General features: G+C 45.8%; 1 protein-coding gene across 4 annotated transcripts in view; it reads right to left on the reverse strand.

Moving 5' to 3' along the window:
- UBR2 (ubiquitin protein ligase E3 component n-recognin 2) overlaps nucleotides 1-22,822 on the reverse strand; it is a 278,406-nt gene that overhangs the window by 68,959 nt on the left and 186,625 nt on the right. For 2 of the 4 annotated variants that reach the window (XM_063918297.1, XM_063918298.1), the window contains exons 29-31: nucleotides 22,120-22,301; nucleotides 19,338-19,537; nucleotides 16,572-16,665 (exon numbers count right to left, since the gene is read on the reverse strand). In XM_063918297.1, coding sequence (XP_063774367.1) covers nucleotides 16,572-16,665; nucleotides 19,338-19,537; nucleotides 22,120-22,301 — 476 coding nt within the window. Of the gene's footprint in view, nucleotides 1-16,571; nucleotides 16,666-19,337; nucleotides 19,541-22,119; nucleotides 22,302-22,822 lie in introns of all 4 variants that reach the window. The other 2 variants (XM_063918296.1, XM_063918295.1) reach the window with 1 other exon arrangement.

Consider the following 22,822-nt stretch of genomic DNA (forward strand, 5'->3'; position numbering starts at 1 on the left):
ACATACTAAAATTAGTTTAATACTATGGTTATTTCTCTTATTTCATTATATATCGTGTGGTCACATGACCGTTTGTATATAGGGTATATCTAAAAACCGGGGGTCACAATCCCTGGAGGTAGTTGTATGAGCTATTAGTCAAAGGGTGGATCCATGTCTCATTTTATTAATGGCCCTATGGAGTCCCAGAGGCTCTCACCTGAAATAGATCCCATGATAATCAGCGGTGCGGTGGGGATGACGCGAACGGGTCGCGTCTCGTCGCGTCATCTGGAAGTGTCCGATCACGTGCAGTGACGCGATCGGGTTCTCTCCGTCGCGTCATTAGGCCGCGCTTAGGCGCGTATGACGTGACGTGGGGGATGTCATTCTGGTTGTCCAGGCAACGCGTCAGTGTCAGTTATTTTCTGTTTCCGCCAAGCGGCCCAAATATACTAGTTTGTGGTGTTGCATACATTAATGTCCCCGCGAATCTGACAGCCATTATGCCAACCACAGAAATAATGTATCTAAAATCCAATAAATGGATAACAGCATATTATATTGGTAACCCATTAGTTTGGTATATTTAGAGTATCTAAATCCGAAAATAATATAATATAATATGTTTGAGATGTTTCTGTTCAAACAAAGAATATACGTTTTTATAAAAAACACAATATAATGTGAAAAATAATACACAAAAAAAGAAAAAAACAAAAAAACATACTTAATCCAATAAAGTTATAAATATTGGACTGAAAAAAGGGGGGTGATACATCAAATCACCAAACTGTATACATTCTTATTAAGACAAATATAATTTCTGTATTGAGAATCATTTCTTGCAAAGTTGATTCTAAATTATCCGTCTTAGTATAAGAAACATATTATAAACAGAAAAATTCAAAACTGTAGAAATAAAAACAAGGGTATAGAAAATTAAAAAGAAGAATGAAGGAAGAAAGGGAAAGGGTGAAAAAGGAAAATAGGAAAAAGGAGAAGACTCGCGGGGACATTAATGTATGCAACACCACAAACTAGTATATTTGGGCCGCTTGGCGGAAACAGAAAATAACTGACACTGACGCGTTGCCTGGACAACCAGAATGACATCCCCCACGTCACGTCATACGCGCCTAAGCGCGGCCTAATGACGCGACGGAGAGAACCCGATCGCGTCACTGCACGTGATCGGACACTTCCAGATGACGCGACGAGACGCGACCCGTTCGCGTCATCCCCACCGCACCGCTGATTATCATGGGATCTATTTCAGGTGAGAGCCTCTGGGACTCCATAGGGCCATTAATAAAATGAGACATGGATCCACCCTTTGACTAATAGCTCATACAACTACCTCCAGGGATTGTGACCCCCGGTTTTTAGATATACCCTATATACAAACGGTCATGTGACCACACGATATATAATGAAATAAGAGAAATAACCATAGTATTAAACTAATTTTAGTATGTTCTATAGGTACTAATGTGTGATTTTAATTTAGTTTTATCTGTCTGTCATAATTTGGTCATATCATGAGATGAGTTGATTGATTCCAATCTGTTATGCAAATGAGCAGCCATATTGTTTGGGTATATAAACCCCTTCTCACAGCCCAGTCAGCACCTTGAAAAAGTTGTGTGATCACAACGAAACGCGTTGGTGTGAGCTGCTCTCCTGCTAAACTCCCTGGACCTATGGAAATCTGGAGATACAGGACCTGAACCAAGTCCCCCACGGAACCTCTTGGACCTCTGCTTGGAGGTAAAACCTCTTCAATTGAGGAATTTCACAGTTTATCCACTGCACCAAGGAACTGCAATACTGCGGAGTGCTGTACCGCTTAATTATCCTTGATCACCTGTGGTAACTATTAACAACGGACTATCCTATCACTATTATTGGATACAGAAGGGGACTATTTACATAGGAACAGGTCCTATCTTATATTTACAAGTGCAGCTGAATGAGTCTGGGAGTTGTGCAATATACCCTTTATAGGGAACAACATCATCGTACGATTTATATGTACACAGTTACTGCTTAGTATATTATATTTTACCTTTTTTCTTGTGTAAATTCCATGGATGTTTTTAGATTTTATATGCATTAAATATGATTGCTTATTGATCATCTCATCTCATCTATGACCATTTTGCGCTAAATATTCTTTTTATTGTTACTGCAAGTCCACTTTTCTGCCTACTTTGTAAACGAGAACCGCTCCACAAACTAGGAGAGGTTATTCGGGACCAGCATTTACTTAATTTAGATCTCAGTCCTTTCGAGCCAGAGGAAGGGGTTTCGGTACACAAGCACGTGGGGGCAGAGGTAGAGGCCGCTCACAAGCAACAACCAGAAAGCAGGATAAACCCGCTGACAAGACCGTGGCATGACGGCCTCCCAGCTCACCTGGGGTCCCCCTTGGTGGGCGGCCGACTGAAAGGTTTTCAGGACATCTGGGCCAAAACCTCACCAGAACTTTGGGTGAACAACTTGATCTCTCAGGGATACAAACTGGAATTTCAACAGAGGCCTCACAGTCAGTTTTTTACAACAGGATTGCCTCAGTGCCCTCAGAAAGCAAGGGCACTACGGGCAGCAATTCTCAAATTGCTACAAGCAGAGGTCATTATTCCGGTTCCCGCTTCTCAGAGAGGAACGGGGTTCTATTCCAATCTTTTTGTCGTGCCAAAGCCAGACGGGACGGTCAGACCAATACTCAATTTAAAAGTTTTCAACCAGTTTTTAAGAGTCTACAGATTCAAGATGGAATCAATCCAATCAGTCATTGCAGGCTTAGAACAGGGCGAGTTCATGGTATCCATGGACATAAAGGATGCATATCTGCATATTCTAATCTGGACTCCTCACCAGGCTTACTTAATGTTCGCACTGGTGGCGGATCACTACCAATTCCGGGCATTGCCGTTCGGCCTAGCATCAGCCCCAAGAATTTTCACAAAGATCATGGCGATCATGGTTGCAGGACTGAGACTGTTGGGGGTCACGATTATACCTTATCTGGACGATTTATTGATCAAGGCTCCATCTCAGAATCGACTGCTCAAGGATGTTCAGACATCCCATCAATTCCTAATTTAACATGGATGGATTGTTAATTTCCAAAAGTCCAACCTCATACCGACTCAACGGATTCAATTCCTCGGTCTCATCTTGGACACAGTCCTATTACGGGTGTTCCTACCAGAGAACAAGGTCCAGGACCTACAGAGATTAGTGGCTCAGGTACTGAGGACGCAAACTGTTTCTCTGCACCTCTGTGTGCAACTTCTCGGGAAGATGGTGGCGTCGTTCGAAGCTCTCCAGTACGGCAGACTTCATTCACGACCATTCCAAATGAACCTCATTGCTCAGGAAGCAGGCTCGCACTGGCTTCTACATCGGAGAATCTGACTTCACCCACAGGTACGGGTCTCCCTGATATGGTGGTCGTTACACAAGAACCTTGCAGCCGTCAAAAAATGCGGCATTTGGGATTGGAGGATCCGGACAACGGATGCCAGTCTCAGAGGTTGGGGAGCCGTCCTAAACGACCATCAGTTTCAAGGACGGTGGACCCTACAGGAAAGCAAACTACCCATAAATATCCTCGAACTAAGGGCAGTTTACAATGCACTTCTCTTAGCAGAAGACCTAGTCGTGAATCAACACATCAGGATTCAGTCAGACAATGTCACGACGACGGCTTACATAAACCGTCAAGGAGGAACAAAGAGCAGGATGGCGTTAAAGGAAGCCACAAAGATCTTGTTGTGCGCAGAAAGAAGAGACATCATTCTCTCGGCTGTGTTCATTCCAGGCGTGGAGAACTGGGAAGCAGATTACCTCAGTCGCCAGGACATGCATCCGGGAGAGTGGTGCCTTCACCCACGGATTTTCAACATGATTGTGAGAAGATGGGGTCTACCTCAGGTGGACCTAATGGCGTCTCGGCAAAACCATCAGCTGCCCAGATATGTGTCAAGGATGTGAGATCCAGCAGCAGAAGGAGTGGATGCATTAACACTTCCTTGGTGTTACAGGAGGGATAACATATTTCCACCATTCCCACTCATACCCAGGGTTCTGAAAAGGGTATAGCGGGAACGAGTGTGGGTCCATTCTAATCGCACCAGATTGGCCCCGCAGGAGTTGGTACTCCGACCTGCGGGGGTTACTTGCGGAAGATCCTTGGAGGTTACCTCAGAGAGAGGACCTGCTATCTCAGGGACCGTTCCTACACCCCGACCTGAACAGGCTGCGTTTGACGGCGTGGCTATTGAAACCCGGATCTTACGAAACAGAGGGATTCCACGAACGGCCACCCCTACAATGATTGCCGCTAGAAAACCGGTCACCGCCAGGCACTACTACAGGATTTGGAGACGGTACATGGCTTGGTGTCAGGAGCGGGGATGGAATTCAACGAACTTCCATTTATCTCGACTTCTACTTTTCCTTCAGGCCGGTCTAGAGGGAAGCCTCAGACTGGGCTCTCTGAAGGTTCAGATTTCGGCTCTCTCCATCCTTTTTCAACAGCGGTTAGCATCCTTGCCAGAGATTCAAACCTTTTTACAGGGGGTTCTGAGGATTCAACCCCCTTTTCGTCCTCCCACGGCACCATGGGACTTGAATTTGGTGTTAGAATATTTGAAGACACCGACTTTTGAGCCGTTGACAAGAACAGACCTGAAATATCTCTCTTGGAAGGTCACGTTATTACTTGCCTTGGCTTCGGCTAGGCGAGTTTCTGAGTTGGGAGCCTTATCCTGTAAGAGTCCTTTCTTAGTTTTTCATGAGGATAGGGCGGAACTCAGTACAAGGGCGGACTTCCTTCCGAAGGTGGTTTTGGGGTTTCATGTAAACCAGCCAATAGTGGTTCCATCTTTCCAGGGTCTCACAGCTGAGGACGTGTCCTTGGATGTTGTCCGAGCTTTACGGGTATACGTACAAGTTACGTCGTCCTTCAGAAAGTCGGACCATTTGTTTGTTCTTTATGATGGGCCAAAGAAGGGTTGGCCAGCATCTAAGCAGTCTTTGGCTAGATGGATTAGACTTACCATTCGTCAAGCTTATGTTTCCTGTGGCAAACAGGTTCCGGTTCAGACGGGTGCTCATACTACCCGTTCAGTGGGTGCCTCGTGGGCGGCTGCCAGGGGTGCTTCCACTACTCAACTTTGCAGAGCGGCGACGTGGTCTTCAGCCCACACGTTCGCAAAATTTTACAAGTTTGATACTTTTGCGTCCGGAGAATCTAAGTTCGGACATTTAGTTTTGCAGGCCACCGACAGCACTCCCACCCTGGGGGTAAACTTTGGGACGTCCCCTACTGTATAGGACTCCAGTGTCCCCTAGTGGATGAAAGAGAAAAGAGGATTTTGGTACTTACCGATAAATCAATTTCTCTGAATCCTCTAGAGGACACTGGACGCCCGCCTCGGTGCTGTCAACCTGCTGTGTTCTAAGTTCTTGTTTTAAAACAGTTCGTATAAACAGCGTTCCTTTTTTTTTTTTCGGTTAAGAGTTCTTGGCCGCTGTTTGACATGTTGTACGGTTCGGTTCCTCGCCATGTGCTACAGTGTCATGTCCTATTCTCTCAGTCAAATTTTTCAAACTGAGGGAGGAGGGATGTGAAGGGGGAGGAGCCGGCTGTGCAGACAATGCTAATTTTAGATTGTGCCACACCTCCGGTTCAAGGCTTCACACCCCTACTGTATAGGACTCCAGTGTCCCCTAGAGGATTCAGAGAAATGGATTTATCGATAAGTACCAAAATCCTCTTTTTTTTTTTAACCCTGTGGATGCCTACATGGAAAGAAGAGGACCGATCTTCACTGGATTATAGGTGAGTATTTAGTTTGTTTTTTTTACAGGTACCCCAATGGGTTCTACTTGACAAGGGGACCGTTATTTCCCCGCATGCTGGTACTTGTGGTTCTCCAAGTACCAGCAAGCGGGAGAGGCTTGCTGGGACTTCTAGTTCCACAACAAAGGACAATATTCTTTATTTTTACACAATTTTGGCTATCAGCCCCCCTCCCATCCACTGCCCAGGGATGATGGGGGGGGGGGAGAACAGCCTCGGGCTTCACCCCTGGCCCTTGGGTGCTTGGAGGGGCGGACCCCTTGATTTAAGGGGTCCCCAATCCCAGAGGGAACTCCGGCCAGGGGGGACTAGTTGGGGGGAGTGATGCTTTGGCCACAGGGACCTATATAAAAGTGTCCCCTGACTGCATCACCTCCCTGTCTAGTGGAGCCCAGTGCTGGTTTCAAAAATACGGTGGACCCCTACTTCTTTTGTCCCCCGTATTTTTGGAGCCATGACCGGTCCAAGAGTCCGGTGCTGGTTGTTTAAGTACGGGGAAACCCCAATCAATTTTTTCCCTGTATTTTTGCAGCCTGAGGCTGGTTATGCTCTTGGGGGGGACCTGCACGTCGTTTTATTAAATTTTTAACACTTTTTTTACACTTTACAGACAGAAGCATGCACGGATCTCACATGCTTCTCCAAAAATCTTCATAAAAACCTGGTTTATTATTCTGGCGAATTTTGGTAAGGTTTTGTGTGCAAGTGAAAAAATCGCATCCTATTACATTTGCGATTTTCATTGTTTTCAATTGGAAAACATCTGGATGCGATTTTCACACTTGCGATTTTTGGTATATGTTCAAAACTTTAACAAAATCACAAGCTATTACATTTTTGCGATTTTCAGAAAACAAGCACGTTTTCCGAAATCGCACCCTATTACATTTAGCCTTGGGTGTTGCTATTCTTGTCGCGCGACCTGTTACTGATGCCACTACTTAATTTCAGGCAGAGCCATGTTGCTAAAATGTACGTTTTCTAACTGTGATTTCATCTTCTTGAATATCTATGCCCCTAAGAGAGCCCAACCTGCATTTTTGGACAACGCTTAGCCCAGCCTTATCTAGCTGGTGTTTTTATTCTGAGAGGTGATATTAACTGGGCTCTAGACCCCCGCCTAGACTCTTTAAACCCCTCCCCAAGATACTCAGATGAACTCCATCGTAAAGTTTGGAGAGTTCTATATAGTTACCAATTGATTGACTCATGGCGTATACAACATCCCTCCACGCGTGATTATTCCTTTTATTCCCACCCTCACAGCGTTTACTCTAGGCTCAATTATATCTTTATCTCGCATAGGTTCTTACAATTGGTCTCTGCTACCAACATTGGCCATATCACCTGGACTGACCCTGCACCAGTGTCCTTAAGTGTCACTTTACCGACTTCAACCTCGACATCCTATATCTGGAGACTGAATGAGCAGCTACTCCAAGACCCCACTGTCAACAGCAGGTCAGGGATATGTTAGCTGACTATATACTCACCAATGATACAGTTGATATTTCCTAAGTGACGGTTTGGGAGGCGCATAAGTGCGTAGTTAGGGTGAGGCCCTGATCCAAAAGATAAAACAATTAGAACTCTCTCATAAGTCCTCTCTTTCTAATGATACCCTTCACTCTCTATTAAACGCGCGTAAGGATCTCAACTCCCTTATTGCTGGCAAAATGGTAAAATGGATGCACGTAAGTGTCGTAGCCATCATTTTCTATGGGGAAAGAAGCCAGGCAAAATGCTGGCTACAGCATTGCGGGCTCAACGAGCAGCAGCTTTTGTGGCCTAAATCAAATCTCATGACGGTTCTACCTGCAACATCACAAAAGGTATTCCAGCGGCTTTCCATTCTTTTTATTCTAAGTTATATAACTTACAAACTTCAAAAGAGATGAGAACTGACTTACAGGACCCAAAAAAGAGTTCATTGAAGAGTACCTTAGAGAAATTAACTTCCCTACACTTTCCCGTGAGGAGGTGGAAGCTTTAGAAGCTCCCTTTAATGCTGAAGAGTTGGAGGAGGCAATAAAATCCACCCCTAACGGCAAAAGCCCAGGTCCTGATGGATACCCTATAGCAGGGGTCAGGGAACTTTACCTTTTACCCCAAAATATATTTAGATATGCTGACATTTTTTGGCAATGAATGGGTTAATTTAAACTTTCTCCCCAAAACACCAGAATGAATGTAAGAAAGCTGGATTAGGGGGGAAGGGAGGGGGACACGACTTTTAGGAGACAGATGGTCACATCCTCACCTCAGTTATGTCAGTGGGAATTTCCCACTGTTATGTGGGCCACTGTCTGATCCTGCGGAACTCCGTTAGCTGTCAGCCACAGAACACTTCAAGTTGAGTGTGTGTGGGTTGGAGGGCCGTGGGCGGGAGGACAGGACAGCGCAGGACGGGCGGGCATGAGGGAGCGCGGTGTGACTTCAGCACGTAATTTACCCCTGTTCCCTGACCACTGCCGTATAGCATAATATAAAATGTTTAGTGACTCCCTCTCCCCTTTGATGCTCCGCGCGATTAACCAGATCTCGGACAAGTCTCCTTTTACTCCTCAATCTCTTCTTGCCTACATCTCCGTTATCCCCAAAGAAGGCAAAGACCCAACCCTGTGCTTCAGCTATAGACCCACCTCCATGTTGAATGTCGACGTTAAGCTATTTGCTAACTTGATAGCCAACTGCATTAAAGGGTTCCTTCTGAATCAAATTCAATCGGATCAGGTCAGAATTGTCCCTGGTTGCGAGGCCAGAGACAACACTACTAAAGTGTTGGATCTGATATGTGTGGCCTAGGGATGCAAATCCCCGACCATTCTTCTTTCTACAGATGCATAGAAGGCATTCGACAGGGTAGATTGGGACTTTCTTTTAGGAGTTCTGGAGCACCTGGGCTTGGGTCTGGCTGGACTTCAAAAAATCAAAACCTTATACACTAACCCTTCTGCCCGTGTCCGTATCAACGGAGAGCTCTCGGACCGGATTCGCATTTCGAATGGCACTCGTCAGGGCTGTCCCTTATCTCCATTGATATTTGTTCTGTGTATGGAGGCCCTGGCGAGGGCCATTCCACAAAGTGTGAATATAAAGGGACTGATGGTGGTTGATAAGGAACACAAACTCTCACTATTCACTGATCTTTTAGCTGTGGTATCCCACCCCTTGACCTCGATCCCTAATCTCTTCATGGAATTTAGCCATTATGGTGCTCTGTCTAATTTCAAAGTCAATTAATCTAATTCTGAGTCTTTAAACCTTACCTTAGACGCGGCAAGTCTTCAAGTACTTCAGTCTATGTACCCCTTCACGTGGCATCACACACAACTTAAATATCTGGGGGTCATCCTGAAGAGGGACATTTCTCATATTTTCCCCTCTAACTTCCCGCCTCTATTGCACAAAATTCAAACAGATCTTTCTTCCTGGGGTGCAAAACGAATTTCCTGGGACAAGCCGGAGTTATTAAAATGAACATTTTACCTAGGATGCTTTACCTCCTTCAAACTTGACTTATTACCATTCCACATGCCTGGTTGGTTACCATCCAACGGAAAATCAGGTATTTTATAAGGGGCGGGACGAAAGCCTAGGTTAAAGCGTGACATTCTATATAGTCGGAAACACCTGGGGGGCCTACAATTACCACATTTTCCATTTACCTTCTATTTTCCATCCCTTAATAGGGCCCACATTTGCCTGTTGGCGTCGTTTGCGTTCTCAACCGCTTATATCGCCCTCTCCACTCATGCCGCTGTTTGGGAACACAGCTTTTCCCCAGAAATGGTCACTTAGGCATTGGTGCATCAGCGGTATACTGAGGGTAGACCAGATACTAGAAGAGTCTGGCATATTGAGCGTTCCTTCAGTACAGGCTAAATAGGACTTGCCAAATAACGAAATATGGAAATAGTTGCAAATTAAACATTTTGTTGATAGGTCTGGGCACTCCTATTGACTGTAGGCGATTAATGACCCCATTTGAAAATGTATGCCTCTCCCAAACGTACCCGTGTCATTCTCTCTCAACCATTTACAAACTACTAATCAATCAGGCTTTTACCTTTAAACCCAAATTTATGGTAGATTGGGAATCGGATTTAAATGGCCTTATAGGTGAAGATGATTGATCGGAGATATTCAGTAGTATGCTCTCTGCTTCTGTTAGTGTGTTGGTGGTTGAGACACATTGTAAAGTACTGTCCCGCTGGTACCGCTGCCCTAGTCTGTTAGCTAAAATGTATCCTGGGGTCCCGAATGTCTGTTGGAGATGCTTAAAGGGGGTCGGAACTCCACTACATATCTGGTAGGACTGCCCCCTTCTGAAACCTTTTTGGCTTAAAGTAAAGGAGGCGGCCAGCCTTATCCTACAGGAAGACCTGCCCTTCTGCCTTTGTTTTTGGCTGCTGAATCTCTGCGTAGGCCCAGATCTCAATATAAAAAAACCTTTGGTCCGCCATATTCTTAGTGCTTCAAAGGCCGTCATTCCAGTACATTGGAAGTCTAGTGTTATTCCCAATATGTCTGAATGGTGTTTGCGTATAGAGCACTACATGGCCATGGATGATCTTATTTCCTCCCTTACAAACAAAAAATAAGAATTTACTTACCGATAATTCTATTTCTCGTAGTCCGTAGTGGATGCTGGGAACTCCGAAAGGACCATGGGGAAATAGCGGCTCCGCATTAGACTGGGCACAAAAGTAAAAGCTTTAGGACTACCTGGTGTGCACTGGCTCCTCCCCCTATGACCCTCCTCCAAGCCTCAGTTAGGATATTGTGCCCGGACAAGCGTACACAATAAGGAAGGATTTTGAATCCCGGGTAAGACTCATACCAGCCACACCAATCACACCGTACAACCTGTGATCTGAACCCAGTTAAAAGCATGATAACAGAGGAGCCTCTGAAAAGATGGCTCACAACAATAATAACCCGATTTTTGTAACAATAACTATGTACAAGTATTGCAGACAATCCGCACTTGGGATGGGCGCCCAGCATCCACTACGGACTACGAGAAATAGAATTATCGGTAAGTAAATTCTTATTTTCTCTGACGTCCTAGTGGATGCTGGGAACTCCGAAAGGATCATGGGGATTATACCAAAGCTCCCAAACGGGCGGGAGAGTGCGGATGACTCTGCAGCACCGAATGAGAGAACTCCAGGTCCTCCTCAGCCAGGGTATCAAATTTGTAGAATTTAGCAAACGTGTTTGCCCCTGACCAAGTAGCTGCTCGGCAAAGTTGTAAAGCCGAGACCCCTCGGGCAGCCGCCCAAGATGAGCCCACTTTCCTTGTGGAATGGGCTTTTACAGATTTTGGCTGTGGCAGGCCTGCCACAGAATGTGCAAGCTGAATTGTACTACAAATCCAACGAGCAATAGTCTGCTTAGAAGCAGGAGCACCCAGCTTGTTGGGTGCATACAGGATAAACAGCGAGTCAGATTTTCTGACTCCAGCCGTCCTGGAAACATATATTTTCAGGGCCCTGACTACGTCCAGCAACTTGGAGTCCTCCAAGTCCCTAGTAGCCGCAGGTACCACAATAGGCTGGTTTAAGTGAAACGCTGAAACCACCTTAGGGAGAAATTGAGGACGAGTCCTCAATTCTGCCCTGTCCGTATGAAAAATTAGGTAAGGGCTTTTATAGGATAAAGCCGCCAATACTGAGACACGCCTGGCTGAAGCCAGGGCTAACAGCATTACCACTTTCCATGTGAGATATTTTAAGTCCACAGTGGTGAGTGGTTCAAACCAATGTGATTTTAGGTACCCCAAAACTACATTGAGATCCCAAGGTGCCACTGGAGGCACAAAAGGAGGCTGTATATGCAGTACCCCCTTGACAAACGTCTGAACTTCAGGAACTGAAGCCAGTTCTTTCTGGAAGAAAATCGACAGGGCCGAAATTTGAACCTTAATGGACCCTAATTTTAGGCCCATAGACAGTCCTGTTTGCAGGAAATGCAGGAAACGACCCAGTTGAAATTCCTCTGTAGGGGCCTTCCTGGCCTCACACCACGCAACATATTTACGCCAAATACGGTGATAATGTTGCACGGTTACATCCTTCCTGGCTTTGATCAGGGTAGGGATGACTTCATCCGGAATGCCTTTTTCCTTCAGGATCCGGCGTTCAACCGCCATGCCGTCAAACGCAGCCGCGGTAAGTCTTGGAACAGACAGGGTCCCTGCTGGAGCAGGTCCTTTCTTAGAGGTAGAGGCCACGGGTCCTCCGTGAGCATCTCTTGAAGTTCCGGGTACCAAGTCCTTCTTGGCCAATCCGGAGCCACGAGTATAGTCCTTACTCCTCTCCTTCTTATGATTCTCAGTACCTTGGGTATGAGAGGCAGAGGAGGGAACACATACACTGACTGGTACACCCATGGTGTTACCAGAGCGTCCACAGCTATTGCCTGAGGGTCCCTTGACCTGGCGCAATATCTGTCTAGTTTTTTGTTGAGGCGGGACGCCATCATGTCCACCTTTGGTTTTTCCCAACGGTTCACAATCATGTGGAAGACTTCTGGGTGAAGTCCCCACTCCCCCGGGTGGAGGTCGTGTCTGCTGAGGAAGTCTGCTTCCCAGTTGTCCACTCCCGGAATGAACACTGCTGACAGTGCTATCACATGATTTTCTGCCCAGCGAAGAATCCTTGCAACTTCTGCCATTGCCCTGCTGCTTCTTGTGCCGCCCTGTCTGTTTACGTGGGCGACTGCCGTGATGTTGTCCGACTGGATCAACACCGGCTGACTCTGAAGCAGAGGCCTTGCTTGACTTAGGGCATTGTAAATGGCCCTTAGTTCCAGGATATTTATGTGAAATGACGTTTCCATGCTTGACCACAAGCCCTGGAAATTTCTTCCCTGTGTGACTGCTCCCCAGCCTCTCAGGCTGGCATCCGTGGTCACCAGGACCCAGTCCTGAATGCCGAATCTGCGGCCCTCTAGAAGATGAGCACTCTGCAACCACCACAGGAGAGACACCCTTGTCCTTGGAGACAGGGTTATCCGCTGATGCATCTGTAGATGCGATCCGGACCATTTGTCCAGCAGATCCCACTGAAAAGTTCTTGCGTGGAATCTGCCGAATGGAATCGCTTCGTAAGAAGCCACCATTTTTCCCAGGACCCTTGTGCATTGATGCACTGACACTTGGCCTGGTTTTAGGAGGTTCCTGACTAGCTCGGATAACTCCCTGGCTTTCTCCTCCGGGAGAAACACCTTTTTCTGGACTGTGTCCAGAATCATCCCTAGGAACAGCAGACGTGTCGTCGGAATCAGCTGCGATTTTGGAATATTTAGAATCCACCCGTGCTGTCGTAGTACTACTTGAGATAGTGCTACTCCGACCTCTAACTGTTCCCTGGACCTTGCCCTTATCAGGAGATCGTCTAAGTAAGGGATAATTAAGACGCCTTTTCTTCGAAGAAGAATCATCATTTCGGCCATTACCTTGGTAAAGACCCGGGGTGCCGTGGACAATCCAAACGGCAGCGTCTGAAACTGATAGTGACAGTTCTGTACCACAAACCTGAAGTACCCTTGGTGAGAAGGGCAAATTGGGACATGGAGGTAAGCATCCTTGATGTCCAGAGACACCATATAGTCCCCTTCTTCCAGGTTCGCTATCACTGCTCTGAGTGACTCCATCTTGAATTTGAACCTTTGTATGTAAGTGTTCAAGGATTTCAGATTTAAAATAGGTCTCACCGAGCCGTCCGGCTTCGGTACCACAAACAGCGTGGAATAATACCCCTTTCCCTGTTGTAGGAGGGGTACCTTGATTATCACCTGCTGGGAATACAGCTTGTGAATGGCTTCCAATACCGCCTCCCTGTCGGAGGGAGACGTTGGTAAAGCAGACTTCAGGAACCGGCGAGGGGGAGACGTCTCGAATTCCAATTTGTACCCCTGAGATACTACCTGCAGGATCCAGGGGTCCACTTGCGAGTGAGCCCACTGCGCGCTGAAATTCTTGAGACGACCCCCCACCGTACCCGAGTCCGCTTGTAAGGCCCCAGCGTCATGCTGAGGACTTGGCAGAAGCGGGGGAGGGCTTCTGTTCCTGGGAAGAGGCTGCCTGCTGCAGTCTTTTTCCCCTTCCTCTGCCCCGGGGCAGATATGAGTGGCCTTTTGCCCGCTTGCCCTTATGGGGACGAAAGGACTGAGCCTGAAAAGACAGTGTCTTTTTCTGCTGAGAGGTGACCTGGGGTAAAAAGGTGGATTTCCCAGCCGTTGCCGTGGCCACCAGGTCCGATAGACCGACCCCAAATAACTCCTCCCCTTTAAACGGCAATACTTCCATATGCCGTTTGGAATCCGCATCACCTGACCACTGTCGCGTCCATAACCCTCTTCTGGCAGAAATAGACAGCGCACTTACTCTTGATGCCAGAGTGCAAATATCCCTCTGTGCATCTCGCATATATAGAAATGCATCCTTTAAATGCTCTATAGTCAATAATATACTGTCCCTGTCCAGGGTATCAATATTTTCAGTCAGGGAATCCGACCAGCCACCCCAGCACTGCACATCCAGGCTGAGGCGATTGCTGGTCGCAGTATAACACCAGTATGTGTGTATATACTTTTTAGGATATTTTCCAGCTTCCTATCAGCTGGCTCCTTGAGGGCGGCCGTATCAGGAGACGGTAACGCCACTTGTTTTGATAAGCGTGTGAGCGCCTTATCTACCCTAGGGGGTGTTTCCCAACGCGCCCCAACCTCTGGCGGGAAAGGGTATAATGCCAATAATTTTTTAGAAATTAGCAGTTTTTTATCGGGGGAAACCCACGCTTCATCACACACCTCATTTAATTCATCTGATTCAGGAAAAACTACGGGTAGTTTTTTCACACCCCACATAATACCCTTTTTTGTGGTACTTGTAGTATCAGAAATGTTCAAAACCTCCTTCATTGCCGTGATCATGTAACGTGTGGCCCTACTGGAAAACACGTTTGTTTCCTCACCGTCGACACTGGAGTCAGTGTCCGTGTCTGTGTCGACCATCTGAGGTAACGGGAGCTTTAGAGCCCCTGACGGTGTTTGAGACGCCTGGACAGGTAATAACTGATTTGCCGGCTGTCTCATGTCGTCAACAGTCTTTTGTAAAGTGCTGACGCTATCACGTAATTCCTTCCATAAGACCATCCAGTCAGGTGTCGACTCCCTAGGGGGTGACATCACTATTACAGGCAATTGCTCCGCCTCCATACCATTTTCCTCCTCATACATGTCGACACAACGTACCGACACACAGCACACACACAGGGAATGCTCTGATAGAGGACAGGACCCCACTAGCCCTTTGGGGAGACAGAGGGAGAGTTTGCCAGCACACACCAGAGCGCTATATATATATATACAGGGATAACCTTATATAAGTGTTTTTCCCTTATATAGCTGCTGTATTGATTAATCTGCCAAATTAGTGCCCCCCCTCTCTTGTTTTAACCCTGTTTCTGTAGTGCAGGACTGCAGGGGAGAGTCAGGGAGACGTCCTTCCAGCGGAGCTGTGAGGGAAAATGGCGCTTGTGTGCTGAGGAGATAGGCTCCGCCCCCTTCTCGGCGGCCTTTCTCGCGCTTTTTTAAGGAAAAACTGGCAGGGGTTAAATGCATCCATATAGCCCAGGAGCTATATGTGATGTATTTTTCGCCATCTAAGGTGTTTTTATTGCGTCTCAGGGCGCCCCCCCCCAGCGCCCTGCACCCTCAGTGACCGGAGTGTGAAGTGTGCTGAGAGCAATGGCGCACAGCTGCGGTGCTGTGCGCTACCTTATTGAAGACAGGACGTCTTCTGCCGCCGATTTCCCGGACCTCTTCTGTCTTCTGGCTCTGTAAGGGGGCCGGCGGCGCGGCTCTGGGACCCATCCATGGCTGGGCCTGTGATCGTCCCTCTGGAGCTAATGTCCAGTAGCCTAAGAAGCCCAATCCACTCTGCACGCAGGTGAGTTCGCTTCTTCTCCCCTTAGTCCCTCGGTGCAGTGAACCTGTTGCCAGCAAGACTCACTGAAAATAAAAAACCTATACTTAAACTTTTTCACTAAGCAGCTCAGGAGAGCCACCTAGTGTGCACCCTTCTCGTTCGGGCACAAAAATCTAACTGAGGCTTGGAGGAGGGTCATAGGGGGAGGAGCCAGTGCACACCAGGTAGTCCTAAAGCTTTTACTTTTGTGCCCAGTCTCCTGCGGAGCCGCTATTTCCCCATGGTCCTTTCGGAGTTCCCAGCATCCACTAGGACGTCAGAGAAACCAAGCTTTTACTGCCACTTGGCTTCCGTGGCAGGAATATAAAGAAACAGACCACTACAGGTCCCTACATTAAGTATCGCTATGGTGTCTAAAGGCTTCATTGGTATAACCCCCCCAATAGGATGACATGATTAGAGTCAGGAGTTGTGAGGTTTTCACTGTAACTAACTCCAATGTAAGATAGATCTTTTATTTATGGAATGTCTGCTAGATGCTGTTATTTCCACAAGATATTCTGTATGTGATATTATCATATGTCATGTCATATCTCTTTTGTAAAGCAGAATTTAAGCCAATAAAACTACTTGCAAAAAAAACAAACCCAAAAAAACATAACTAGCTTTTTCAACTTAAATATGCTTTAGTGATTTCCTTTCTTAGTAATGCAGTTTAAACCTGGTGTACTAAACAGTCACTAAAATTCCTGTGAAGGCCTAGACTCCAGTCCTTACCTTTGCCAGCAGTGAGCGTGCATTATGTGTCCACAGCTTCCCGTGTGCGTCCCACAAGACAAATCTGGATGCATGAACAGCGGGTCGTAGCTCTCTGTATAGAGGGGAGTCAGTCACTTACTAACAGAAACATATTGCACAACAATGGCATCCTAAGATTCTATAATGTGTCAACAGGGTATATGATTATATGTTTTTTACAACAGAGGTTTTCAACCCTGATCTTCAAATACAAACATGTCATGTTCTGTGTTTTTCTTTAATTATACACAAGGGATTTAATCAATATGGCTGGGTCATTAATTATCCTACCAGCTTCCACAGACAAAATCCTCAAACTATGACCTGTAATGCTGCACACACATGCTACAATTATCTAGCCAATCTACCCCATATCGATCGATCGGGCATGTCTGTTTGATAAAATATGTTTCTATGCCCTACCGTGGCTGATCGACGGACATTTCTCCTGGAACTTTACAGGGAAATGAGCGCATATTTTGTGGCCTGCGAGAGATCTCACATTGTATGTCCACGATATCTGCAGGGTCTGAGGTTGCCAGATAAAATGCCTTTTGTTTGGACAGGCATTTTATCTGCACCTGTATGCCCAACTTAGTGGAACTTAATGACTGTGATTGAGAACCCTTGTTTTAGAACAGTAACGATTATGTCAAGAATATTGACTATACGATTTCCCTTGAACTCACCCAGAAGAACAGATTTTGACTAAGTGCCAATATTTTGGACTATACTCTGTACCAGATTGTACACAATATAGCCAGTATTGACTTGCCTGGCACAGTCTATCCTTCCTTGCGATACCGACCCCGCGGGAGTGCGCATCGGTATCACAGCTGGCTAAACACAGTGCGATTTGCACTAACTTTCCTTGCGATTTTGACTATATAGTCAAAATCGAAAGGATAAATCTCACTGTGTGTACATAGCTTAGGTCTTTAAGAGGATGCTTTAAAGAACGATCTGAACTATGCTGAAGAACGCTCCAGTTATTTAGTTTCCTTTATCCAGGAAACACAGGTTTGAAAATGATCAGGAATACTTACTGTGAAGCAAGAGGCCTTTCCCAATGCAGTATACATAGTACATACAATGAGATCACAATGTTTCATTCCCCTATGGCCTAATATGGAATCTCTACAGTATGTGCAGGAAAGGGTTATATTTAAGGTATGAATGACTCTAAAAGGATTTCCTCTGGGGTAATGTGATTTAGCATTCAGAGAGGAAACTAGGTTAATGAAATCTCAAATGGATCTAATTGGCCAGGAAACCAGTTTTTCATTTGCATAGCATAGAGACAAAAATGTCACCTGAAAGGGGTGTGGGGATTAAGGAAAGTTTAAAAAGGCTTGAAATGTTTAGAGAAACTGTTAACTCTATGCGACCTCTGTTCCATCCTTTTTTTATTTTATTCCTTTTTTTTTGACATTTGCTTTTATATTTGTAAGTCAGTTCTGTAACTTTTATATTAACAATTTATTCTGTAGGCATCATATATTTTTCTGTAATATTAAATTCCAATTTAATAAGTGATGCTCTTATTGCTTATAACGGACCCACAGCTGTTTAGAAGACTTAGATTGCTGTTGTAACCTTTTTACAAACCAGAGTTGCATCATTCTGTAATTAAGATATAGAATTGCACTGGCAGTTACTAAGGTTAGTAATACTCAGATTTGTGGCGTTTTCTAATCCGTTAAATTGACCAAGTACTGAGTAATTAACCTCTACGACAGGAAGCGGAGCAGTCGGGAAACCCTGACACTTGATCTCGCCTTCCCAGTAGATTCCGCACACCACTGTCAGGAATGGAATGCAAATAATACAATGCAAATGTATTCAGAAGCTCTTGTAAATATTATCTGTATAAACTGTGAGATCCGATATCACTGCTTGTAATCAGTGACTTCTGACGTCATCACTTCAGTCATAATTAGGAAAGAAAAATCCATTGGATCTCAGTAAGAATGCTTTGTCGCCAGTGTTGTGTTTCTATATGTCTTGGAGATTCTCTGTGACAGCTAATATTGCAAAAATTTATAGCAGGGAATACATTAGCCATACAATGTTATGTCCTAATATTTTTATAAAGTATTCATAATCTACTTCTTTTCTGGATGAATTTGGAAAGGAAGAGCTACATATTAACTAAGCCAATGGACAACTACACTTCTTCTAGTAAACATGGTGAAGGAAACCCTTTAACAGATGAAGACCAAAGAGCTGTGTCACTTGTCTCCCTCAATTAACTTCTTGTCAGGTGTCAGTGCTTAGAGTTCATTTCATGGGGAGAGTTGAGACGTCCATATATGGGGAGCGTATTCCCTATAGTTTGAGTCAAACTGTACATATTGCCTCCATAACAAATATTTTTACACATAGGGGTGTATTCAATTGATGTCGGATCCTTTCCAACGGAAAGAAACGACATTTGAGCATTCAATCCGACTTTTTTAAAATCGGATTGACACTGTCGGAAACGGGGCTAAAACCTGACGGATTTGGCCGCGAATCCGACAAAACACGTGGATCGGTGGCTAATCTGCCGATCTATGTGTTTTCTGACAAGTCGGAATTGCCGACCTGTCGGAAAAACGGCAGCCAAATTGAATAGGTCGGAACACTATCCAACCTAAAAAAGTCGGAAACTGCTGTCTTTCCGACAAGACGGCAGTTCCGACTACAATTGAATACACCCCTTAGTCTGCATCTTCCTTCCCATATTAGATGACAACCTCTTACCTGGGTCTTGAATGATCTTTGTTCTGTTTTTTGAGAACACAGTTGACCTTTGGATGAAGGCCGCAAGTACCATGGCTTTGTTGTCTACATTATATGCTTGCTCCTCTTGGCACAGAATACAGGTAACAAGCTGACTTTGTTCAGTGAACCGGGTCTGGTGAGGGCCAAGTGCAATAAGCTTGGAGTCCAACATTGCAGGACTGCTGTGTAGAAAGCAAATAACTATGGGTGATGTCTGTAACAAAGGCATATCTGGAGGTCTCAAACACGCAGTCTTTCAACATGAAAACATGACAAGAAACTATACAGACTGTGCGCACTACAAACAATGAACAACACAACAATGTATGTGTTTAGTTATGATGATGTCACTACCCCAACCATAATCTCCTTTGCGGCTGACGTCGTCATGCTCTCCCGTTACTCATGTCTGCTTCTTTGTTTCATCATCTACTCTGTCCCTTTGTACAGTCCATAGATTCCAGTTCCGCTCATAGTACTGTTGCTTCCTTAGTAAAAACGCTAGAATACACCCCTTTCTCACACAGGATGTGATACAAACCCTGGTCCATTCTCTCATCATCTCTTACCTTGACTACTGCAAATCCCTCCTAGCTTAGCTAACCATTCATTCACCTTTTCTCATTTCCACCTGTACTGGACACAGCGATGAGGATCATCTTCCTCTTCTGACATTTATCATCCGCTGCACCACTGTGCAAATTCCTTCTCTGTCTCCACAATCCCTCCAAAATTAAACCACACACCTAACCGTCTCCACTCCATACATTCCCAACCTAACACCCAGGTTCATAACTATCTGCTACTGAAACGCGCCTTTCTTTCCTTTTAATCGCCACCTCTCCCGCCAACCTGTAAGACTTCACTGTTGCTGTGCCTCACTGTTAGAACACTCTGCATCGTACAACAAGACTCTACCGTAGGGGTGGGCAACAGGCGGCCCGGGGGCCGGATGCGGCCCGCAGACCGATCCTGCCTGGCCCGCTGTGCCATACCAGAGTGCAATGACAAGCGGCCCGACATGCCGCTTGTCATTGCACTGCTATCAGACGCGGCGCCGCTGAGGAAATCCCGGTCACGTCACAGGGTCAGCTGACCGGGATTTCCTCTGTTATCATGCGCTGGGCGGCACAGGGGGCGGGCACTGCAGTGAGCAGGAGCGGCGGCCGAGGAGCGGCGGCCAGTGAGGAGAGGAAGCGGCGGGCAGCGAGCGGGAGCAGGAGAGGCCACATCAGCAGTGACTCCAGCCGGCAGCAGCGCAGATCATCGGACAGCGGGGATTGTCTGCCACTGTGACAAACAGGTAAACCCCCTGTCCAGCCAGCCCCTGGATCACTGCTTAAGTTGCCATATAGGTTTAGGGGTGGGGAGGGAGGGGAGTTAAAAACTGCAATATGGGTTTAGGGGAGGGGGGGAAGGGGGGTAGGGACTGTCTGCTGTAATGTGTAAAAACGGGGGCCCTGTCTGCCGTAATGTGTAAAAACGGGGGCCCTGTCTGCCGTAATGTGTAAAAACGGGGGCGCTGTCTGCCGTAATGTGTAAAAACGGGGGCGCTGTCTGCCGTAATGTATAAAAACGGGGGCGCTGTCTGCCGTAATGTATAAAAACGGGGGCGCTGTCTGCCGTAATGTATAAAAACGGGGGCGCTGTCTGTCGTAATGTGTAAAAAGGGGACGCTGTCTGTCGTAATGTGTAAAAAGGGCACGCTGTCTGTCGTAATGTGTAAAAAGGGGGACGCTGTCTGCCGTAATGTGTAAAAAAGGGCACGCTGTCTGCCGTAATGTGTAAAAAGGGATCTCTTTTTGAGTATTTTGTGTGTGGCCCTCGAATATTCGCTGGAAGTGTTATGCGGCCCCCCAGCTGAAATAATTGCCCACCCCTGCTCTACCGCAACCATTAATCTTTCAAACACCTTCTTAAAACCTAATTCTTTGCTACTGCTTAACCCACACCCCCCATGTCCTCTCCTTGATCTTGCCATCCCTCATTTGTGTCCTATTTGATGCTACTGTTGATAAGATGTCCTTATTGCTAGATTGCAAGTTTTCAGGTGTAGGGCTCTTTGTACCTTTTGCCACATTTTTGAATACCTAAAATGTCTTTATTTTCTATTTATGATTATTTTTACGATTTATACTTATGGTTGCACTTCCATGCTTTATTTGTTTTTATGTTTATTCATATCCATATTATTTACCCAACGCTACAGGATATAAATCCCTTTGAGAGGGATGTGGTCAATTTACCTACAACCAAAATCCCAATGGTCAAAATACCGACATTTAAAATGTTGACCTTTCAAAAAGTCGACATTCGTTTTTCATGATTTTTTCATTGAAACAGACTTGTTCATACAGTGGACCTGGAGGGGGAATACAATAGTGTGCTGAGCACAGCGGGGCAGCGTGGCCGAAGCATGGCGACTGCAGCAAGCCATGCGAGGGGACGTGGTACACTTATATGGTGTCCATGTCGACATACACAAAAAAATATGGGGGGGGGGGGGAATTGTGTTGACTTTTTGACCTGCCGACATCTTAAATGTCGGTATTTTGACTGTTGGTATTTTAAATGTCAGTATTTTGACCGTCGGTCAATTGTGGTCTGTATTTTGATAGTCAGGATTTTGATTGTAGGTATTTCATACTAAACCCCTTTTATCTTATTGTTTTATATGCAAAGGTTTGTGTAATACCAGTTCTGCTAAGCCCACAGATCTATAATACGGCGTCTGCTGGGTGCTTATGGAGAAGGGTCTCACCTGTGATCATGTGATGTGGAGGCCGATGCGCTGAGTTCATCTATTGACTGCTGGAAAAGTTCCTTGTTTTCATCAATGAAATGCCGTTGCATTTCAGACATCTGAGCCATAATCTTCTCCTTGCGGAGTCGGGCAATCTCAGCCTTCCGTTTCCGCTCTGCTTTGTCTTTATCTCGAGTGCTCTATAAGGTACACACAAAAGCACATTAATTCTAATGCCTGCCTAAAAACGAAGTGTTATCTACTTGAAGCACTGATTCCAGATAGTAAAGGACATAAGTGTCATGCCCTTGCCATCTGCTGCTGAAAACAAGACGATTACATTTACAGTTCTTCAATAAATAATTATTACGTCTAGGTTTTAATTTAATAATAAAAAAAAAAATCTAGTTTTTTTTTTTTACTAGATCCTCCAACAGACTCTGTTACATGAGGATTCAAGCCAACACCCCTCCACAAGACCCTCCTGCTTCTCTACAAGGCTTGGAAGCACTGTGCATGTATTTTCTCATCAAGGGGAACCCAGTAGCATCGTGGAGGGCATCCCTATCCCCTGATGACTGGCAGTAAATACATGCTTCACCAACACTAGAAGGGAGACCAAGAGAAACTACCATATGGCCGCAGACTTTGATGATGACAATGCACCTTTACTTCTTGCGCATTGCCTCAAAAGCTGTAGAGGGGCACAAATAAATGTCAC

The sequence above is a fragment of the Pseudophryne corroboree genome, chromosome 4, assembly GCF_028390025.1.
Source record: "Pseudophryne corroboree isolate aPseCor3 chromosome 4, aPseCor3.hap2, whole genome shotgun sequence".
NCBI lineage: Eukaryota > Metazoa > Chordata > Amphibia > Anura > Myobatrachidae > Pseudophryne > Pseudophryne corroboree.